Genomic DNA, 20200 nt, shown 5'->3' on the forward strand with positions numbered 1-20200 from the left:
CAATCTGTCCTTTAATATAATCTTCATGTTTCCAGTTTTCACCCTTTGAGCCAAGTCTTTGAACTTTTAGCTAACTTCATCCGGGCTTAATATTAACAATTAACTGTAATGCTACCAATGAAGATGGAATTCTTCATGTGCAAAATGCTATATTTCATATCCCAATAGCACCGGAGAGTACTCCTGATATTGTTACAACATCCTTATATTGGTAGCATTACAGTTAGTTGTTTATATTAAGCCCTGATGAAGGCGTGGGTGATATGCCATCTCGACGAAACATGTGTTGTCAAAAAGGTCTACGTGTGGAAATTGCGGGCATGAAGATTGTATCAAAGGATGGGTTGTTGATCTAATTGCAGTTGACTCTTTAATTCTGTGTGTTCAACTGTGTTTTTTCTGTGTATCTATACTGGTTATCTCTGTGAATGTTTTATATCCAAATCTATTGGTGTGGTCGAAGGTATGTAGAAACCCTTCATCAGAGAAGTGTGTGTCTGGGGATCTGTGGGATTACCACAAGCCTACAGACCGAAACAGCGTACTAGATTTTTCAAGCTTCCATCCACGAAGTCTTATCAGGAACCTGCCTTTATCCCAGTTCATCAGGATTCGTAGAATTTGTTCTGACACTGAGAACAGTTCCACTGAATTACTTGAAACTTCTAAACGGTTTTCAGAAAGGGGTTACCCCCAGGAAGTTCTTACGAATTGTTTATCAAAAGCTATGGCTAAACCTCGTCAGGATCTCCTAACACAACAACCACGCATTCCTCAACAACGACTGGTATTTGTGACTAAATTTTCAACCATTTCTCCCGACATAAGGAACATCATTAATTCCCGTTGGGAACTTCTACAACAAGAGGGGGATTTTCATGACCTGTTACAACATAAACCCCTGTTTGCGTATACTAGAGGAAGAAATTTACGCACTCTCTTGAATTCCCCGGTCATCACTAAGGAACCAACTGTATACCATGGGACGAGAAGATGCTTATCTTGTATTCATTGCAACAATGTAATCACAGGGAACATGTTAACCCATCCTTTATCTGGCATGAAGATACAGCTCAAACATACCAGCGACTGCAACACAGCTAACGTAATTTATTGCATTAAATGTCCTTGCGGAAAAGCATACGTAGGGAAAACCGAACGAAAAATTAAAACTCGCATAACTGAACATAAATCCAGAATCAGACACAAGAACACTACCTCAAGCCTTGCAACTCATTGGACCGAGGCCAAACATACGATTTCACAACTGCGGTTCCAAATTATTGAGACAATAAACGTTCGACCAGGTTTAGATGTTACCAACATGCTGTTACGTAAAGAAATCTACTGGATCCAAAAACTACATACTCTGACCCCATCTGGTCTTAATGATCGTCTGGATGTGTCATGTTTCTTATAATAAGTCTTTCTAAAGTAAACCTCAGGATTCCCTCAACACTCAATCTCTTCTTCCCATAGCATCTATATCTTCTTTCAATTACACACCTGCGTTTGGATGCAATAGTCCTGGACAGTCCTCTGATCTCATTACTCACTCTCCATTTATCACACTACACTTTTAGGTTTTTGACATTTATTATCTGTACCTCAACTATCACTTTCTGGTTGCGAAGCCTTCTTTCTTCCCATGGAGTTTGGTCTATATATATTTTTTACACCAGCTATCTTTTTTCTTCTTTACAGTACCGTATGCCTTTGAGGGCAGTTAGTTGTCCCGTTCCCTTTTGTTTTCCTTACTTACCGTATTGTATAGATTGACCTTGAAGCCCGACATCGGGTTCGTTTTTGACATTTCTCCCCCCGTTTTTTAGTAGTTTATTATCCATCTTCACTTATCCCCCATCGTGTTTCTTATGAGGTAGCTTCATGATTTTATCCCTATTACATGTGCACTTGTCCTTAGTAGCATTAGACCTTTACTATTACATCATGGCGGGACTCTCGCCTGTCCTGTTTCTATCTTTAATATGGTCCACATAGGACGTCACCCACTGGAGCCGTCCTCCCTTTTTAGTCTTTATCTAGCGGCTTTCTGCAGTCTCGCGAGTATTCCCTCCAGGTACCGGTCCTCACCTGATCCAACGGTTCGCGCTCTTCTTCTCTGACATCCATGTAAGTTTCTCTCAATGTTTTTTCCGCATAGCTTCGTTTGTTTTCAAGGCTGTTTTTCGTTTGTTTCATGAGACTGCCCCATCATTCTTATCCATATATTTTTACGTTTTTTTAGCACAACACCACTTTGTTTCACCACGCGATCAGCGGTGGGTAAGTGGGAAGCCACGTTCCCTCATATCTTATCATTTCGTTTACCTAGCCTTTTTTCTACAATTTGCACCGTTGGTTCTCCCGCAGAATTATATCGGCTGGTATTTACGATTTTGCCCGCAATCTTCCCTTCAATGCGTTTCTTTTTGGTACATTAGTCGAGGTGAGTCCACCTCGCCATACATACCTTTGAATCACCTTTTCCTCCTCTCATATTTTCCAGTAGAGTACAAATCATCACTTTCTTGATTATCACCACGGTGTATGACTTTTTCTGGTGGCGTGGTTCTTGCTGCCTCCATTTCAGCACAGCAAATTGTTGTATTCACACACTGCAAAAACTGGGTCTTGTCTCACCATTGATGTAGTGTGGCTAATAGTTTGTTGAATCATTTGTAATGGGTTTCATTGGGTACAACCAGTATGTGTTTGATTATTAGTAATGTCAATCATTATTGTGTTTTTGTTTTTAGATTGCCCCTGACGAAGGGACGTGTCGGTCCCGAAATGCATTGGGCTCATCTTTATTCTCTCGTGTACTAAACTGTGTTAACCAAAAATGTACCTTGTTTGTTTATTGACATATGTTTATCAGCATCAGGATACACTACAAGTGATGTATTCTGTAACAAAATGAATTATATGTATATGTGTGAAAATGATTTACATATATGAATCAATATATGTTCACTGAATTCAATTGATCTGTTTGATTACTTTGCATCTGATAAGGTGATTAATAATCAAGGGTCATAGTTACCCCTAGCACTGTGCGCAGTGGAGACTACCGCATGGTTAGTTTCTTTTTCTTTCAGACATTATGCTCGATTGACAGCGAGCATACCACTGCAGCACCTTAGTCACAAGTGATAAAATCAATTTTCTATCTTGAACAAATAGGAGTGCGCTGCCTCCCCGTTTTTTATCTGATTGCACTGTCTCAGCAGCAGCACCCATCCAATCAACATGTCTTTTGATACTATTACTAATAGACAATAGAGCTAACACTAAAGATTATACTTCTGATGAAGCAACAGAAATGTATGCCCTTATTCAAGAATTCAAAACTACTGACATTCATGGAGGAACCATTACTCAACAACTACGTCAACTTGAATTCATAACCAGGAGACAGCTTAACCAAAAATTGCACGCGTCAACTCTTGTTCAATATCACAAAGCCAAGAGGATCCCCAGAGGTTTACGTCTAGCTATAAAACCAATGTTATTTCGATTTCATCTCAATACAAGCTTTATGGATAAGTGGTACGCTATCCTTAACAAATGCTCCTTAGACCTCATACTGTTGATCATAGAGGAATTATCTAAAACCATCAAAGATCTTGAGGACGAAATATACTCTCTTAAAAGCGAGCTACAGATGCGTATGGAGTCTGATTCTTGGAAATTGCAACTAGAAGTACTTAACCAGAAACTCGAAGTATGAAAGAGAATTGCAAGAAGGCAAATTGTTCAAGTATAGGCGGGACACGATTGATTATAAACTGAATGAGGTTTATACTTGGGCCGACATATACACCCGAAAGTGGTTTGACACTAAGAAAACGCCAACATCTTCTGATGAGAGTCTAGTCTCAGACAAAGATACAACCGTTAGCCGCACACCAGCATCAGCCATAATTCTCTCTCAACAAGCTGGACCTTCTACCTCATCTGTCGCTATGGCATCAGGCACATCAACTTCTCCTCCTACTCCTTTTTTAGCTCAAGCTATGGATCATGGGCGTCCTCTGGCCCATCTAGCTCAATCCAAGCAAGTACAACACAAAAAACACGCAGAGGGAAAGGAAGCAGGCGGAAAGTCTCTACGCAGTGGGAAAACAGTAATCTAGTGATCAACATTTCCTCCTATACACTCAACGAGCAAGAAACGGCCCTCCTTGGACTGAGATTGTCATTTGTACCTACATCCCACACCACCTCTCTCCAAACACAGGGTGAATTCTTTAAATTCATGCGTACCATCAGACTGAAACATTTTTTCACCAATGTTGTAGTTTCAGACCATCAAGAAACTGAACAGACTCAGTTGCGATTTAAACCAAAAAGCACATTTATACCTCCAACTTCGCATAAGACATTGGATACTTTTGAGACTCTAGTCAACAAAGATCTTGAAAGACTCAATTATCGACCAAAAAACTACAGCAATGTCTCTAAATACGATCGCAATATTATTCAAAATCTTGCCAACAATCAATCGATTACTTTGCAACCTGCTGACAAAGGAGGGGCCATAGTGGTTATGGATACTGAGTATTATCATCTTAAAGTATCATCACATGTTTCGGACACTAACACTTATATGTTACTTCCTTTTGATCCCACTGCCCAACTTCAAGATATGCTTAATAATCTCCTTAAGGTGGCATGCGACAACGAATGGATCAATGACGCTACACGCCTTTACCTAACGACCACTAACCCACGGAGGCCTCAATTGTATATGATCCCTAAAATACACAAGGACCCTAATGACCCACCATTTCGTCCAATTGTGTCCGGATGTGGCTCCATTTTTGATCCCGTTTGGAAATTCTTGGACTACTTTTTACAACAGTTCGTCCAGAAGTGGTGTACATACTTAAAGGACACGACACATTTTCTACAGATTTTACAACAAGTTGTGATTGATCCTCAAAGTTCCATTTATTTATGTACAATTGATGTAACAGCACTCTACACCTCAATACCGCACGCAGCAGGTCTCGATGCGGTCGAATGGGCGCTTCTCCAAATGGAGGATATAGGCATTGAGAAAATTTTCATTCTTCAACTCCTCAAATTTTGTCTACATAACAGTTACTTTGAATATCAACACAAATTCTTTGCACAACTCACAGGAACATCAATGGGTTTTTCCGGAGCACCGGCATATGCCAATATCTTCATGTCGCAATACGAGCAGGATAACATCATTGCCAATCCCACTTGGTGGTCTCGAATCATTCTTTACTATCGCTACATTGACGACATCTTCCTCATTTGGAACGACTCCGAGCTATCTTTTACCACAATGATTGAGTCTTTGAACAGCATAAATCCACACATCCAACTCACATACCAAATTCATAAAGACACCATACATTACCTTGATGTGCAAGTTGTGAAAACATCATCCAATCATTTTCAAACCACCGTTTACCACAAGCCTACAGACCGAAACAGCGTACTAGCTTTATCAAGCTTCCATCCACTAAGTCTTATCAGGAACCTGCCTTTATCCCAGTTCATCAGGATTCGTAGAATTTGTTCTGACACTGAGAACAGTTCCACTGAATTACTTGAAACTTCTAAACGGTTTTCAGCAAGGGGTTACCCCCAGGAAGTTCTTATGAATTGTTTATCAAAAGCTATGGCTAAGCCTCGTCAGGATCTCCTAACACAACAACCACGCATTCCTCAACAACGACTGGTATTTGGGACTAAATTTTAAACCATTTCTACCGACATAAGGAACATCATTAATTCCCGTTGGGAACTTCTACAACAAGAGGAGGATTTTCATGACCTGTTTCAACATAACCCCCTGTTTGCGTATACTAGAGGAAGAAATTTACGCACTCTCTTGAATTCCCCGGTCATCACTAAGGAACCAACTGTATACCATGGGACGAGAAGATGCTTATCTTGTATTCATTGCAACAATGTAATCACAGGGAACATGTTAACCCATCCTTTATCTGACATGAAGATACAGCTCAAACATACCAGCGACTGCAACACAGCTAACGTAATTTATTACATTAAATGTCCTTGCGGAAAAGCATACGTAGGGAAAACCGAACGAAAAATTAAAACTCACATAACTGAACATAAATCCAGAATCAGACACAATAACACTACCTCAAGCCTTGCAACTCATTGGACCGAGGCCAAACATACGATTTCACAACTGCGGTTCCAAATTATTGAGACAATAAACGTTCGACCAGGTTTAGATGTTACCAACATGCTGTTACGTAAAGAAATCTACTGGATCCAAAAACTACATACTCTGACCCCATCTGGTCTTAATGATCGTCTGGATGTGTCATGTTTCTTATAATAAGTCTTTCTAAAGTAAACCTCAGGATTCCCTCAACACTCAATCTCTTCTTCCCATAGCATCTATATCTTCTTTCAATTACACACCTGCGTTTGGATGCAATAGTCCTGGACAGTCCTCTGATCTCATTACTCACTCTCCATTTATCACACTACACTTTTAGGTTTTTGACATTTATTATCTGTACCTCAACTATCACTTTCTGGTTGCTAAGCCTTCTTTCTTCCCATGGAGTTTGGTCTATATATATTTTTTACACCAACTATCTTTTTTCTTCTTTACAGTACCGTATGCCTTTGAGGGCAGTTAGTTGTCCCGTTCCCTTTTGTATTCCTTACTTACCGTATTGTATAGATTGACCTTGAAGCCCAACATCGGGTTCGTTTTTGACATTTCTCCCCCCGTTTTTTTCCGCATATCTTCGTTTGTTTTCAAGGCTGTTTTTCGTTTGTTTCATGAGACTGCCCCATCATTCTTATCCGTATATTTTTACGTTTTTTAGCACAACACCACTTTGTTTCACCACGCGATCAGCGGTGGGTAAGTGGGAAGCCACGTTCCCTCATATCTTATCATTTCGTTTACCCAGCCTTTTTTCTACAATTTGCACCGTTGTTTCTCCCGCAGAATTATATCGGCTGGTATTTACGATTTTGCCCGCAATCTTCCCTTCAATGCGTTTCTTTTTGGTACATTAGTCGAGGTGAGTCCACCTCGCCATACATACCTTTGAATCACCTTTTCCTCCTCTCATATTTTCCAGTAGAGTACAAATCATCACTTTCTTGATTATCACCACGGTGTATGACTTTTTCTGGTGGCGTGGTTCTTGCTGCCTCCATTTCAGCACAGCAAATTGTTGTATTCACACACTGCAAAAACTGGGTCTTGTCTCACCATTGATGTAGTGTGGCTAATAGTTTGTTGAATCATTTGTAATGGGTTTCATTGGGTACAACCAGTATGTGTTTGATTATTAGTAATGTCAATCATTATTGTGTTTTTGTTTTTAGATTGCCCCTGACGAAGGGACGTGTCGGTCCCGAAATGCATTGGGCTCATCTTTATTCTCTCGTGTACTAAACTGTGTTAACCAAAAATGTACCTTGTTTGTTTATTGACATATGTTTTTCAGCATCAGGATACACTACAAGTGATGTATTCTGTAACAAAATGAATTATATGTATATGTGTGAAAATGATTTACATATATGAATCAATATATGTTCACTGAATTCAATTGATCTGTTTGATTACTTTGCATCTGATAAGGTGATTAATAATCAAGGGTCATAGTTACCCCTAGCACTTTGCGCAGTGGCGACTACCGCATGGTTAGTTTCTTTTTCTTTCAGACATTATGCTCGATTGACAGCGAGCATACCACTGCAGCACCTTAGTCACAAGTGATAAAATCAATTTTCTATCTTGAACAAATAGGAGTGCGCTGCCTCCCCGTTATTTGTCTGGGGATCAGGCATAATTTCATGTCAGGTGCGTGACACCACGTGACCACAGAAAAATTACTTGAGTGAACATAGAACTTTGAACACAGTTCACCTAGGTACGTGAACTATCAATATGACTATGCACAAAAGCATTGGCCATTTGTCTCTTTTTAATACATCCATGTTGGTTTATACTGTTATTACAGATTCTATTTTTAGCGTCGCCCCAGCGAAAATAGTAAGTGCCCTGACCACACCGAGTCACTGATCTTATCACGATGAGGTGTAGGGTGCATGACCACTTATGACTGTAAGACGCTCTCAAATCATTTTGACAATTCTTTTGATTCAGACGTGCATCTTTTGAGACGTTTCCCATTTCTTTATTTATTTCAGATTACCCCTGATGAAGGGATCCAGAGTCCCGAAATGCATTGGGTTTTGTTGTTTTGTTTGGGCAAAGTGTGTAATGTTTATATTTTGCAATGGTCTACTTCGTTTTTGTAAGCATCACATATGCTGAAAAATACATGAAGTTTGAAATGCTGTAATGTGAAAATCATCACAGTGTCATTTTTTATTTAAAATATTGCATAATTTTGTGTACCATACACCAATTTGTAGTGCACGTTGGAGACCTAGTCGCCTGATAGTAGAAAGGACATCGCTGCCTCAAGCTCAACAAAGGGCAGTGTCTGCAGTGTGTGCTTGATCTGTAGCTTGACAGTGCATATTGGTAGTTGATTGGTTGTGATCCAGAAGTAGTGAGTGTGTGTACAGACAGGTCAGCAGTGGTGAATATGTGTGCAGTTGCAGTGAGTCAGTGGCGGCTGCTTTAACAGCAAAGTGGTGTGCCAAAGCAAACGCCGGGGGTTGGGGGGGCAGTAGGTGGTTGGAAGGGGAAATAATAACATTTAAACACTTACCTGCCGCTGCAGCGGCAACCTTGGTGCTCCTTTCCTGACCTTGGGCACACTGCACAGACTCCTATGGGCGAATCACAGTGCTGCTGTCATGCTGGTTATACAAGCATGAGAGCAGCGCCATAATTGGCCTGATCGGGGTGACTTGACGCTTGCTCAGGCACAGGGAGCCTGTGCTATTTCTCCATTCGGCTGTGCATCACAGCTGGGTTGGAGAAATGTAAGTGCGCATGTCAGTTTGGCCGTCCTAAGAAAGCCGGCCAAACCGGCATGCGCACTTACAGTGCAAAACTCTCCTCATTGCAGCTGAGTGACGCTCTTGTCAGGATGGTTCTGCCCCTGCCCTAAGGCTGGCAATTAACTCAGTAAGAAAAATAAAATGATAATAAACTGGTTTTATTATCATTCAATTTTTTAGTAGGTGACGTCTCTCTGCCATAACTGAGGTGCTGCCCCTGGTGAGTGTGTTGGGCTGTTCTCAGTCGCATTGTGTTCAGAGCTGCAGTTGGGGCTGTGATACTGCATAAGCATGTAAGAGACCAACGCAGGGTGGAGGGGCCTGGACACCGGCTGGCGGTTTCCTTGGGAGCTTCAGGTTCTGAGAGGTTTAGCTTCTGAAAGTGTGGTAGGAGATGTAAAGAAGCCACTGCTATACGAAATGCCCAGACCCTTTCGATCTCAAGTGTGGAGTGGTGTAGGTTTGAGAGATGGCACAGGTCGGACTTGGCGCGCCAGAAGATATAGGCTGCCTCAGACATGGCAAATAGTTACGGCAGGCCTCCCTATCCATTTGTTGGAGCAGCATGGGACATAGCAGAGTCCCTCAAACCACTTGCATGCCCATTCATGCTTCACTACCTTATGGCCTACAACCTTATGGAAAAGGAAGGAGTGCAGTGGGTGCTAGCTGGGAGGATGTGAATCCTCCTATCCCTCTAGTGAAGGTAGATAAGCAGTTATGTCCCCTACAGGGGAAGAATATAAGAAGGGAGATCATTCCAGAGAGGTTGTGGAGCCCCTGGGGCTGGACTGAGTGTTGCAGTGTATCTCCGGCCACATTATGAGTGACCTTTCTGACGGATGGCCCTTTTGGACTAGCCGTGTTAGGTCTCATACTTCTACATATCATGGTTTTCCTGTAGTTGGCGAGGTGGCCTCTTCGGATAACTCTTGATCGAGCACAATGGCTATAATAAATATTCAACCATGGCACCCAGTCAACACTACTGGGATCTGCCCCCTTGGGTAGACACCTTAGTGTACATTTGGTTCTTTGGGATGGGCTTAGTATTCTTTTCCATTTATCTTTCGATGGAAGACAATTTAAAAGAATTGTACATCTTTTAAATGGTCCTACTTATGTCTAATGTATTTAAAACCAAGAAGAGAACTGTGCCTTTAGTTGGGGCTTTAAAAGGGTTTTGTTAAGTGATATCCTATATATAGGTTGATTATCTTAGTATTTACAAATGCCAGTGACGATCATAGGTCTCTCTCAAAGGGGTTTCATCTCAGGTGTTAGTGCCTTGAAACACTTGTTGACTGTGCTCAGGTTTCCCATGGCAAGCTTAATCTTGTAGTCTTCATACAGTTTCACCTCTGATTTCCACAGCCCTTATGACCCCTTATTGTTGTTGTTTCTTATCCTCAGACCAGTGATGGGATCAAGGAGAATCTGAGGAAGGAGATTTTGGAGTATACGTTTTCAAGCTCGTTCTTCGATATATTTGTAAGTGCGACCTGTTTTAAGGTCTGAGTTTAGTCAAGACCTTTTAATTTTACTACCATTATACAGATAATATACTAACTTATGGGGCCTTCAGCCAGCCCTCTTCATCCTTTGGTCGTTTGTAGTGGGTGGAATAAATGTGCATGACTCCACAATATACATTATGGGGCAATGTGTGGGCCACTTCAGCCATCAAGTGCCGGCACGCTGCCCTTTCGCAGATTCACAAGGAGCACGTCCACACAAACATTCAATCAATTAAGTGCCAAGGACTGCTATTGCACTGTGTGCTGTGACATCCCAAAAAGATTTTGCTTTTAGCCAATATTTTCTTTATTTTTTTTATTTTTTATTTGAGAGCCCAGCAGTTTTCCCAATAAGGTTTTTTAAATTTTTTTTATTTAAAAAACAGGACAATGCAACAGTAGCATTGACAAAGCAAACAGACTGGCGACAATGCCTGTCCCATTGACTTTGCCAGTGTTTGCTTCCTCATTCCTTAATTGTAGTAATATGCAACAGCAATCAAAATCTACAGGATTTATTTCCCAAAAGCGGAAGAAAAGAATGCAACATGCAGAACCCATGATTAAAACAATGTATATTCCGATATCTTTTCTACGTGTTCACTACATACAATTTGTTTCACTGTGTTCCTGTTTTTCAACTGAGTTTAGAAGCAGAATACTCCCTCACCTCTCTGCATTGCTCCGTTTTTAATACTTAATTCCTACTTCCTTTTCCTGCCTCGCTTTTGCTCAGCCATCGGTTTCTGACCTTTCTCCATTATTTTTAGGTCTCGCATAGGGCAGCGCATGCGCTGCCTCTACGAGGCATTAAGTAATTAGTATATTGGGAGAAACTCCGCCCATTGCCGCTTAAATTCTCCTGCCTCTTCCCATTCGTTTAACGTTGTCATAGCTTTTCTTATCGGGCTTATTATTGGCTGTAGAGGCCGTGCTTCACTTCCGTTCATTCCGGAAGCAGCACCACCTAACTACAGTTTCCGTCTGCTCTTCAGGCTAATCTGTGTCCGAGGGGAACTTTCTTAACTATCCACACACCACGATTTTAGTGCCGAGGTCTGCATGCTCCGTCTCTCGCTCGGTTTCAGTTTCATTAATAGCACACCTCTGAGCAAGCTCCTTGTGTGCGCTGCACACCGTAAGTGTTCTCGTCCATCAGAGCTGCTGCGTGTGTGGTCACACCGTGTTCCTATTGGTGTCTCCAGGTGTTATCAGCAAGAATGATGGCTCACGTTCCGGAGCTGTGCCTCGATGGAGACTGCCCAGGAGCGCTGAATCAGTGAGTAACGTGTGTGTTCGACTCGAGTACTCCCTGCCACTGGTCTCTGTGTGCTCTGTGACTGCACGTTCTCCGTGTGTAAGTGTTGTCTCTGTGTACATTGTGTATCTGCGTGTGTTGGTGTTGTCTGTGTGTATACCGCAGAAGTAGCAAAGGCATTCAGATAAGGCTCGGATTGCTTTCGTGAACATTCGGGAACGGGCAGTGAAGGAAAAGGACTCTTCCTTACTGCCCAGAGCAGACACGGCTAATGTCTTCTTTTCTGTGCTGCCAGCTGCCCCCCAGCCCCCTCTTCCTATTATTCCCTCTCTCTCTGTCTTGCTCCTCACTTACTGAAAACCGTCGACTTGAAGAAACGGTTCACAGCCTCTTTCCTTCTTTCATTTAGTTGCTTCCCTGTGAAATGGATCCAAAAAAGGGGAAATGCCCTTTTTCTGACTTTTTTCTATTCCAATGTGCAGCCCCGGGATGGAGATAAATAAAAGGTTTTTAATATAAAAAATAAATACATAAGTAATTAAAGCAAGACAGAGTGGTTGCAAAGTGGCCATATTGGTATTATTCACATCCAAACACATCAGCCTCACTTTACAGACTTTGCAGTGAAGCGCTACTTTTGTGGTCAGCCGCAATAAGCATTCTGGGAGTTGTGGTTTTAGTGTTTGCATTATATAACTATGCGGTCTGACCCCTTCGCCACACCCACACCCCTCCACGGACGCCTGCACTTCATGGTTCGTGAAGCGGGTGCCGTTGCCGACGCTTCCTCCATGTGCCATGGTTCCCCATCCCTCCCCATCCATGGCTTCCAGCGCGGGCTCTGTTTAATTTCACCCACAGACTGGGCTTTAGGCCATTTCTGGCCCATGAGACGAGGTGCCTCTAACAAAGGCCGCATCTCCTGGGGTGCATTAATGATCCTCATGGTCTGCTTCAGTTCACACCAGCTGGCGCTGCGGTCACTGACTCTGTGCCAGCCCTACCTTCTGCTGAATCTAGAAATGCTGGCTTCTCTCACGCACTGCCCTGTAAGGGTTATACTGGGCCAAAAAAAATACCGGCACTCTTACCATTAAAAAAAATGCACCCTTGATGTAAGCAGTCTGTTTTAAAGAACAATAAACCAGTGATTCTGATCCAGCCCTACCGGCCTCTCTTTTCACCTAGATTGGCTTGCCTGTACTCATTTTCACAGTATCAGTAACAGACTCCTCCCCAGCCTAACCCGTCTTTTGATATACCTTCTTGCCAATAAACTGTCCTGTTCCCTCGGCCTCGCTAATACTTTTCATTTTATGCTGGCTGAAATATTTTCTAAAACTAGCTTCCGCTGCACTTTGTGACATTCTCACATACGTCACTTGACAGCTTCAGCTTCTAAATACAAAAGTCTGAATTTCCACAGCCCTGAGGTTTTCAGAAAGGCCGCGCATTGTGGATGGAAAGGAAACAGCAGGGATTCAAGGTCTGAGTAAGCAGTTGCTTGTGGTCGGTGTCGTCCTTCTGTTTGAGATAATTACCTACTTTTGTAGCTCTTGATATATTTATACAAAATAATTGTTGTGGTTTTTTTTATCAGTGCATACGCGCCTTCCTGTAGTCCACGGTAGGGTCTCCTGTAACATCTCAACTCTATTCTGCCGCAGCCACTCACGTGTCGTGAGTCATATTTCGCCACTGCACCTTCCAGCAATTCCTGGTTGTGCATTTTTGTAGGCATGCCACAGTTTTCTGAGGGCTCCTGCTCCGTCTCCCGTCCCCCAACACCCTCCCGCTTTGCAGATAAACCCCTCCCCCCACCATCTCCCTAATCACCCATCCCAGCTTTTCTCGTCTCTTAAAGCACTTCTGTCACATACTAGGATCCCTTCTATCCTTCTCCCTCCCTTGCTCTTCCTCACAGTGTCTCCATGGCTGTCTGACTATTTGCAGGCAACAGAACAAAGCATGCAAATAAAAAACAAAAGTAAAAAACATTGTCAATTTCAAAGCCAAGAGACAACACCAAGAGCTCTAACTTTAACAAATGCGAGACCTATTGCATTGCAAATGCTTGTTCTCAATTCCCCTCACTTCCTGTTTAGCGTTGCAGGAGAAATAGAAAACAGACTACTGCAACCTATGCCCCATTCAAGTGTTCAGGTTTTCTGTTTTCTGTTTTTTTGCATAAACAACATTATTTTTAACTTCTAACGGTTCATTTTTGAAAACTTTGTGTTTACATTTTTTATATTTGTCTTTGCATTTATCTTTGCTTTGCCTCGTCCGGTGCCTTGAAGCTGTTTGTGCTAAATAAAGGAAGTAAACTAATCTGACCTGTGGATCATTCCAGGTGTGCGTTAATGTCCCCTTTTTAGGTCTTAGCTGTCGAAAGCAGCGCATGCGCTGCTCGCGGCATTCGAGAGCTTCTTGAAATCAATGCATATTCTGAAGCTCTCGGTGGCGGAGTTGAAGACCCGCCCATCTTTTTAATTGGTTAGGGTCATCTTACCTGCAAAACGCTGGCTTCTGATTGTAAAGGAGGCTTCTTAGTCCCTCCTTGTTGCTGCCATGTCTCCTTTTGGCCACGCCTCCCGGCATTTGATCGTTTACCGGCGGCGTGACACTCCATTATTTGTCCCCACGCACTTTTTTCTTCTCACTTGGCTTAAAATCGCCGCTGAATGTTTGCAGGACGCGATTTGTTCCAACAGGTAAGTTTCATGCTGACTTCTCCATGGGTGGGGATTTGTTCCATTACTTTTTGACTCTCGCGTGTTTATTTTCGCATCGCGCTTTCACTTAAAGTGAAAGCGCGAAGCAAAATATACACGCGGCTGCGTTTGCATACAGCCTGTTAGTAGGATTCTGGGTTCTGAATAGAGGTCGCCCTGTGCCCTCTCAGTCTTTGAGCGGCTCTCCCGACACACCCGCAAAGCTCTAGGCGTTGCATGTTTGTTTTTGTTTTTATTATAAATGTTTAGCCGGGTGCATGTATTTTGATTGTCTGGTAGCTGATGGCCTTCCGCGGCGCTGCGAGGGAACGGGGGGACATATGAGTGGTGGCGTGGCTGGATCCGCATCTTATGGTTTCGCTATTGCATTAACTTGTGTTTGAGCGCCCTCTAGGTGCCTTTTGCACTCCTTTTTACTCCCAGTAAAGTAGATATGAACGTGATCCTGGACCACACTTTCTGAACGAAAAAGCCATAAACTAGAAATTCAAATGTTGTTGTTGTTTCAGCAAAGTAAATTAGTCAAATCACTCTTATTGCCTCTCAATCACACGCTCCATGTCATGATACATAACAGGACTACTCCATTCCCCATCACCAAAACCTAATGGAAATGTATGTCACCATCCACAAAATGGCATTGCCTTGATGGACAGCCCTTCCGCCCAATTGCAAAGAATGAAAACTGTGTGGAAGGCAATAGCTGAGCGGGGTTATACCATAGCCCACTCTCTCAGTGCATCATTTTTGTTAGTTGTTAGTTTGTTAGTTTTTGTTTTGTTTTTAAAGAATGGAACAGGTCGTCCAGACAGCAAACGCTGTTTGTAGTCAGACTTCATAAAAAAGCACACGCGTCTGCAGGTTCTTGATTTTGCAGATGATGATGGCTTTTGATGGATATTTTTGCTCCTCTCCAGATTATCCGTAGCCTGTTCACATGGAAACCATAGCACCTGCTAATACTTAGTGGTGCAGGAATAATTCTCCTAGAGTAGGGTGCAGTGTTGTGACTCTGTGTTTGGCAATCGGTCAAGTTGGTGATAAAGCTTTATTTGTGGCTTTAAATTTAAAGCAATAACTCGCTTGCAGTAGGGACGTCAACAAAATATGCGCACAGTAGCCCCATTTAAGCGTGTGATCATGTTTCAGGAGGATTGCTTTGAAATCAGGTCTTATGAAAGTGGAACCACCCTTCCCCTTGACGTGCTGAAAACTTGTCCGTTCTAGAAAGCAGGTTCGCCCATTTAGAAAAAACACATTCCTAAGCATGTTCACAGGGTTTGCAAAGCAATGTGTTCCGCATACCACAAGTCACGTAATGCAATGCCTGCTCTCTCTAGGCTTTTTTAACTGTAGAACAATCTCTGTTTCGGAATACCTGTTGACAAACAGTCCTGTCAGTTGACTCTTAAAGTACAAACAGTTTGGGGCCGGGGTGGAATGTGGCTTGGTTGTTCAGCTGTCACTTGCGGAATCAGGAAGCCCGACTCCCGCACCGGACCAAATGGTCAAATGAAATCGTATTGTTTTCTGTAATGCAATTTGCACAATGACACTTTCCCAAAAGACGAACACGTTTTCTTTTATCCACGTAATATTTTGTTCTTCGTATAAATTAGAGCAGTCAATACCCTGGATGAACTGACTGATAAGGTCTGGGAGATTCACTGACAGGCCATTGCATCTGAAATAGCAGACCCAGCAAGCCAGGAACTGACTGCTCAATCCATGTGGGTATTTTTGGCATTGGCCTGTCTTTTTAGGTCTCGGCTGGCGAAAGCAGCACGCATGCGCTGATCTCGTCATACGCCTCCACCTCTCAATGTGGGGCCGTCAGTGTAGAGACCGAGCAGGAGTTCCAACATTCTCTGGGAAAGATGTCATCATCACCTGAAGTCCCAAATCCGCCAGGTCAAAGAGTGGAGCCCAGTGAGATCACAGGGACTTATGTGTGAGTATGCCACGCGAGTGATAGTGCACTTTACAGATACATATAACATAACATGTCAGTGCTTCATTTGTAAACAAGCATTGAAAATGCAATAGATCTTGCCTTTTATTAAGTTAAAGCCATTTGTTTTGCTAATAATATTGTATAGCAAAGCAAATGGCTTTAACTTAAAGGCGAGACCTATTGCATTTTCAATGCTTGTTTTAGTTTGAGGATGCACCATTTAGACATTCGTTCAGAAGTGTCCATGGCCTATGAAGAGCAGTAGAGAAGATGGTCTGGCTTCAATCAGGATGTTTTTTTGAGAAACCTTTACTACATTGAATTTACCCCTTCTCAAAAGACCCTGCAGGCGATAGGCCAAGGCCCTTTATTTTTGACAGCAGTGAGGACACCACTGAGCACAGGGCGAGATCCTGTTGCACTGGACTGCGAGGGTCCTCATTCAAGAAGATCCCGTGCGCCCTCCCAACCATTGGTAGCATGAGACCTTTTATCCTTGACTGCACTATTTTACCCTGGAGAACACCTCGACTGACAGCGTGGGATGCCTTGAATACCCCACAGCTGTCACGGTGAGATCCAGTCATCTTTGATTACATGGAACTCCACATTAACGGATATCCACTACAGGCTGAGGCACATTCATCATGACTCCAGTGAATGTTCTTTCTTGGAGGAAATTCTCCATTTACCCCTGTCAATAAAAGAAGGAAATTGGGCAAAACAGAAAACTGGAGCCCAGCCCCCAAGACTGTGCAGAAATGTTTGGGCTAATTTGATCTCTAAGCTATGTAGTGAGACTGTTAAAGTAAAAGATAACGCAAAATGAAATCAGTTGTTCTTGGCAAACCAGAAAGTGCAAAAAACTATACGGTTGTGCGATTCTGGCCCTCGATTGGTTCTGGGACACGATTTTAAATCTGCACCACACTGCCTTTGAGTTAAAATGCTCCATCTAATCTCCATTGCACCAACTCCTCTCCACCTCTAATCCACACACCTTGTTTATCTTCTCTAGGTTCTTGCCTTTTTTCGATTCTCAGGCTTGCTGCTGGGGTACGCGGTATTTCGTCTTCAACACTGGTGGGTGATAGCGGTAAGTAGTACTGTAACTTTTGCCCTACATGGAGGTACACACTGTGATAGACATGCCCGTTGGTTGAAGCGGTGATGCCTGGATTGAGTAGAGGACATGGGACTAGTGAGTTTGCGCTGGTTCTGTCTGTAGCTACATGGTTTAGCAGCAGCCAATGCAGGAGGCAGGGACTTGGAATGAGGTAGGGCCACACTCCCAACCAAATTAGAGCTTCAATAAATCAGGTTTATAAAGCATGGCTAGTCAGCCGATAGGCTATCCAGGAGCGTGCAGGCCCCGGAGACTTATTCGACCAGCCAGATCTTGAGGGCCATTAGGAATTCCAGAAGTGATGTGATGTTCCAGAAGTGCGTCGGGGGTGTGGCGTGAGACTATGTTTAGAGGAGCAGCAGCAGATGCTACTCGGAGGAAGGTGAGGCTTGCTGTTTGGAAGGCCGCAAGGACAGCGATGCTAGGAATGTGAGAGAACTGTTGGTATTTGGAAGGCAGTATGACAACTGCCGCTTCGGGGAGGTGGGTTATTTCCATTTTGAAGTGGAAGGTGAAAGTTGGCCCTTAGAAGTGGGGAACTGCAGCAGCCAGTGCTTTGAGGTGACTGCAATATGCAGCCAGTGCAGGCTTCTTAAAGTGGGTATACAGGTGCTTGGAAGGAGAAGTAATGGACAGCCGGTCCTTTAAAGGTGACGGGCAATTCATGTGTTTGTTTCTTGTGTGGCATTACATAAACCCAATGCTTCATTAGGCTTCATTTAGCAAATAATGTCTGCATTTTCTCATTTGCCCACTTCTGATGGGCAACCCCTAGCAGGTCAAAGAGAAATGCATGCTCTCCATGAATTGTTGGAAATGAAACAGACGGCTCTTTTTTCCATGTTAATACGTAGAATGTTTCGCCACTTTTTCTATCGGTAAATACCCACATCTCTATAATTGGAAGTGAGCAAATTCCCTTAAAGCTGCTGCAGATTTTGAGCATTTCTGCACTCGTCACTATACATATGTTGTATTTGCACCAAAAATCAACAAACTGTGATGTTATTAAAACAGCCCTTTATCTATCAGTACTTTTGACTACTGGCAGTGCGTGTTATTCTTTTTTTTTTTTTTTTTTTTATCGTATTTTTTAAATTATAAACAAAATTTTGGCATTTAAATTCCTTATTCATGCAGTCTGATCTTGGGTTGTTGATGAAAATGTCTACTTTGCTAAATGAGTGCTGACAGCATATGGTTTATCTAGTGCTCTAGATACCTACTCTGTGTAGCCCGTGGTGGGATGACCGCCGACAGTACTTAATGGCAGAGGGATTCTGGTGCTTTGAAGGGAGGTGGATGCTGCGTGGAGCTGTGGCAGGAGTCTGCTAGTCCCCGGATGGGATCCGGTGAATCGCAGGCAGGTCACTTCATTGGTTTTTCCCAAGGGGGTATTGAGGTGGGGAGACCTCTGAAGTATACCCGGTGTTGTGAACTGTGCACCACTCACCGTTCCCTTTGCTCTTTTCTCAGATCACCACACTGGTGTCCTGTGCCTTTCTGATCGCAAAGGTCATTCTGTCTGAGGTGAGTTAGCTGTTCCCAGCTCTGGCCGCTTGTGCTCAGGTTCAAGTTTTACACAATGACAGTTTATGGTTTCTAGTTGCACTACTCTGGGTTGAAAGAACTAATGTATATTAGTGAGATTTTTGTGGAAGAGTTGACTTTAAAATCATCCTGTTATCAAAACTATCATATGACCTTAGGCACACGCTAAAAGTTCACAAGATAATAAAATATATAGTCGTAAACATTCATGTCTTGTTTGATGGTTTATTTTCGGCCAGTTGGCCAACAGGTGTCTCATCGCCTTAGGGTATATCCCTATGACTTCATGAGGGCTGTTGAGCTAAACAGTTATTTAAAGCCTTTCCTCTACTTCCGGTTGACAATCCGACCCGGAGTAACCTGTTTTGTTCACAGTTCCAACCAATATCACGTATTTTTAGGTCTCGCCTAGCGTTGTAGCGTGCACGCGTTGCTCGCTCTGTGAGGCTTCTTGTAATCGGGATTTTTGGGAAGTTGAGTTTAAGCCCCGCCCATCATTCTGATTGGGTTGAGTCAGCTTTTATGGTAAACGCTGGCTTCCCATTGAAAAGGAGGATTTTTGGTTACCGGCCTGTCTCCTTCTCGAACGGCCCATCCAGACAGGATCGTTTGCTTCATATTAGAAGGGATAGCAGGCAAGCTCAGCGGAATAGGCAATGTAGAAATACACCGACTAGCAGTCACCTAACAACCGTTGCTGATAAATTGATTGGTCTCGTTTAGATTAGCAATAGGCATTGGCATAGCCACTAGTCTGGTATTGGCCACCAGCCTTTTGGTTTTGTCATTGCTTACTTTGTGATCATTATTGCTAAACGTTAATGTTGTTGAACCTCCCATACCCTCATCAATCAATTACAAAAGAAAAAAAGCTTACGGCCAAAATATTTTTGCAGTCTGAAAAAATAAACATTACTATGATGGCTCCAAGCACTGGAGGAAATTACCTTGTGTGCGGGTGTGCTCCTTGTGAAAGCGCAGACTGCTGTCACTCACAGTGAAATTAGCCAGTGGCGGAAGTGGGCTGACCCATTGCCCTCTGCTGTATGCTATAGTGGGAGGAAAAAACGTGACAAACACTAAGAGACCAATGGA

The 20200-nt window shown here is 42.9% G+C and overlaps 1 protein-coding gene across 8 annotated transcripts in view; it reads left to right on the forward strand.

Annotated features, from left to right (window-relative positions):
- Positions 1–20200, forward strand: part of LOC146771173 (stAR-related lipid transfer protein 3-like) — a 127767-nt gene that overhangs the window by 48546 nt on the left and 59021 nt on the right. For 4 of the 8 annotated variants that reach the window (XM_085640321.1, XM_085640322.1, XM_085640323.1 and 1 more), the window contains 3 exons: positions 10378–10455; positions 17447–17524; positions 19031–19084. In XM_085640321.1, coding sequence (XP_085496447.1) covers positions 10378–10455; positions 17447–17524; positions 19031–19084 — 210 coding nt within the window. The remainder of the gene's footprint in view (positions 1–10377; positions 10456–17446; positions 17525–19030; positions 19085–20200) is intronic. The other 4 variants (XM_085640325.1, XM_085640326.1, XM_085640328.1 and 1 more) reach the window with 2 other exon arrangements.

Source organism: Triturus cristatus, unplaced genomic scaffold, assembly GCF_964204655.1.
Source record: "Triturus cristatus unplaced genomic scaffold, aTriCri1.1 SCAFFOLD_336, whole genome shotgun sequence".
Taxonomy (NCBI): domain Eukaryota; kingdom Metazoa; phylum Chordata; class Amphibia; order Caudata; family Salamandridae; genus Triturus; species Triturus cristatus.